The sequence below is a fragment of the Chiloscyllium plagiosum genome, chromosome 8 (assembly GCF_004010195.1).
Source record: "Chiloscyllium plagiosum isolate BGI_BamShark_2017 chromosome 8, ASM401019v2, whole genome shotgun sequence".
NCBI lineage: Eukaryota > Metazoa > Chordata > Chondrichthyes > Orectolobiformes > Hemiscylliidae > Chiloscyllium > Chiloscyllium plagiosum.
In genome coordinates, this window is record NC_057717.1 from 68591132 (window position 1) to 68594008 (window position 2877).

Here is a 2877-nt window from a genome sequence, read left to right on the forward strand (position 1 = left end):
AGGTGACGTCGAGAGACGCCACACCTTTCCACTTTCCGCAAAGACCGTTCCCTCCTTGATGACCTGGTCTGGTCCACGCACCCAACAACCTATCCTCTCTTCCTGGCACCTTCCCCTGCCAACGCAGGAATTGCAAAACTTGCGCCAACACCTCCCCCTCACTTACATCCCAGGCCCCAAAGGAACCTTCCACATCCATCAAATTGCTACCTGCACATCTGCCAATGTCATTTATCAGTTGCTCCCGACGTGGACTCCTTTACATTGGGGAGACGGGACGCCTTTTCACAGAGCGATTTAGGGAACATCTCCGCGACACCCGCTCCAATCAACCCCACCGCACCTTGTCCCAACGTGTCAACTCCCCCTCCCACTCTGCCGTAGACATGCAATTCCCGGGCCTCATCAGCCGCCACTCCCCCACTACCCGATGCCTGGTGGAAGAATGCATGAACTTCCACCTCGGTACACTTAAACCCCAGGGTATCAATGTGGACTTCACCAGTTTACTCATTTCCCCAACCACTTCCACACCCCAGCTCTTAACTTCCAGCTCAGCACCATCCTCATGAACTGTCCTACCAGCAATCTTTCTTCTTAAATATCCTCTCGACTTCCCTCTCTGACCTATCTCCTTCAACCCCATCACCATCCACCTATTGTACACTTGCCTACTTTCTCCCCAGCCCCACGCCCCCTCGCATTTATCTCTTCCCCACAGAGGCTCCCTGCCTTCATTCCTGATGAAGTTATTTTGGCTGAAACGTCGAAGTTCCTCATCCTCGAATGCTGCCTGACATGCTGTGCTTTCCCACCACCACTCTGATCTAGACTCTGATCTCCAGCATCTGCAGTCTTTACTTAGACCTAGACAGCCTGCCTATGCTGTTTCAGCTTGGTCAATTTCTCTTCCGCAATATCTGTGTGATTTTTCATCTCTGGTTTATTATGCTTATTTCTCCAAAACAAAATTGGTGTGGACGGTAGCCCCTTTCCTCTCAACAGGTTAAGCGAAAAAGACATTTTAAAATTATCCCAATTCACACTTGGCGGCTAGACCTGCCACAGCGGGTCAGACCGAGTGAAAGGTTGGACGACTCAGGATGTTAGCCACAATTCTAATTCAACCAATGCAGCAGTTCAGCGTTCAGCAACTACGGACTTGGCCTAAGGAGGCAGTCGGGTAAGGACCTAAACTGATCAACTAAATTTTAAGTAATTTGGCAGACGCGTGATCCAACTTGACCCACGGCTTGTGCCAAAACGTTGATCCAGCCAGGGGAAACACGGTCAGCCAACGGAAGTCTGGCAAGATTGAATGAAATTGACAGGGGACCGACCTGTTCACTGTTTTCTATTCTATGGTTTCTGAGTGTTTGTTTTGTGTGTGCCTATTTGCTTTGCGGTTACTGAGTGCTTGACTTGTGAATTTCATGTGTCTCGTCTGAGTGTGTTCACCATCCGTAAACTGTTTGTCTACATTGTGGTCAGCGAGGACATGCTCGATTACTTAACGTGTCAATCTCTTGCAGCTTGTGAGTTCAATGAGCCCTCTCTCTGTTCATTCTTCCTCGAAAGACAAAGTACAACACTTAGCACTCAACCAAGGACGTCCAGTACGCCATGGGACACGGATATCCACCCTCTGCCGGAAGGTGTCAGCTGCGGAAGCTGGGTAACCCCAACAACGTGGTGAGACCGCACTGTGCCGAAGATGAGCAAGATGATGTAAAGAAGCCATGGTAACTGCGTGAATTTCCAGACAAAGTTTGGAGATGCTCTTGTTACACCTAGTTCACCGGTAGACACCATGCTAAAAGAGACAGGTGACAGCCGGTATGTATCCCCTGAACAGGAAGCATTTACACCAGCTCCCAAGGGAATTGTCCATGTGGAGGAGCCTTTAAATTGGATACGATTGATTATTGGGCCATGGCCATTACGGGATGGCACAGGAAGCCCTCCTGGGACACCCTTTACATCCCTCAGTGCCTTGAACATTTTTGGGACATTGCTAAACAGCATCAGCCCCAGAAGGAAAAATACGGTCGCAATAACCCCCTGATGGCAGAGATCCCAATAAAATTCGACAAGGCCCCACGGCGTTTCTCGGAAACTTACCCTACCAGCTGAACCGCCTGACCCACTGTCAATGAAGTGGCTGCATTTCTCACCACGCAATCTCATGAGAAGCTTCCAGCAAGAAACAGCATCCGCCATTAAGTCCGAACCATCACCACTGCCCAACACAAATGGTAGCCCCAGAATCACAAGAAGCGTGGCTGCTGCCCAGAGAAACCAGGGCACCGGCTGTGGCTCTATTCCCCTCGATTAGACCTGGACGCATGCAATGGTCCAGCCCATGCTGTAAGATGCCACAGACCTGTTGAAGCAACCACTCCCAGTCTACAATTGGCTATTCTAAAGTTTCATAATCGAAAACTGTTTGCCCAAAATGTGCAGACCCGATTGCAGCTCGTGTACGGGGCCGACTGGGCGACCATTCGCCCTACTATTGACTTTCCCAACCAACCCTGGGACAACACTGCTGTCCGGGAGAAATGGCTGGACAGCACCGTGAAGGATGCAATAAATGCCAGCGCAAGACAGCAAGTCGACTTTGGTGCTGTAACCCGGTGCCTGCAGAGAGCAGACTAGCCCTTGCCCGATTGCATTGCCTGCTTTAGTGACGTCTGGGACTCCTTGACGGGCATTCATTGCAGAAAATGAAAAGATGTCCGTGCAGACCCGAGTGAACTGCATGCTCCCTCCATATGCTCACGTATATAAACTACATATTCTCACTTGGCATACGATGGCCTGGGGGTCTCTTTGACCATAGTCAGTAACTTTGACATTGCTGGGCTGTTCACCATG

The 2877-nt window shown here is 50.3% G+C and overlaps 1 protein-coding gene across 1 annotated transcript in view; it reads left to right on the plus strand.

The window, feature by feature from the left end:
- The window catches only part of LOC122552344 (phosphofurin acidic cluster sorting protein 2-like), a 130702-nt gene extending 128044 nt beyond the window's left edge, over window positions 1–2658 (plus strand). Inside the window, exons 8-9 of the mRNA XM_043695097.1 lie at window positions 1533–1675; window positions 2464–2658. Of these exons, the coding sequence (XP_043551032.1) occupies window positions 1533–1675; window positions 2464–2658 (338 nt within the window). The remainder of the gene's footprint in view (window positions 1–1532; window positions 1676–2463) is intronic.
- Window positions 2659–2877: the final 219 nt, after the last annotated feature.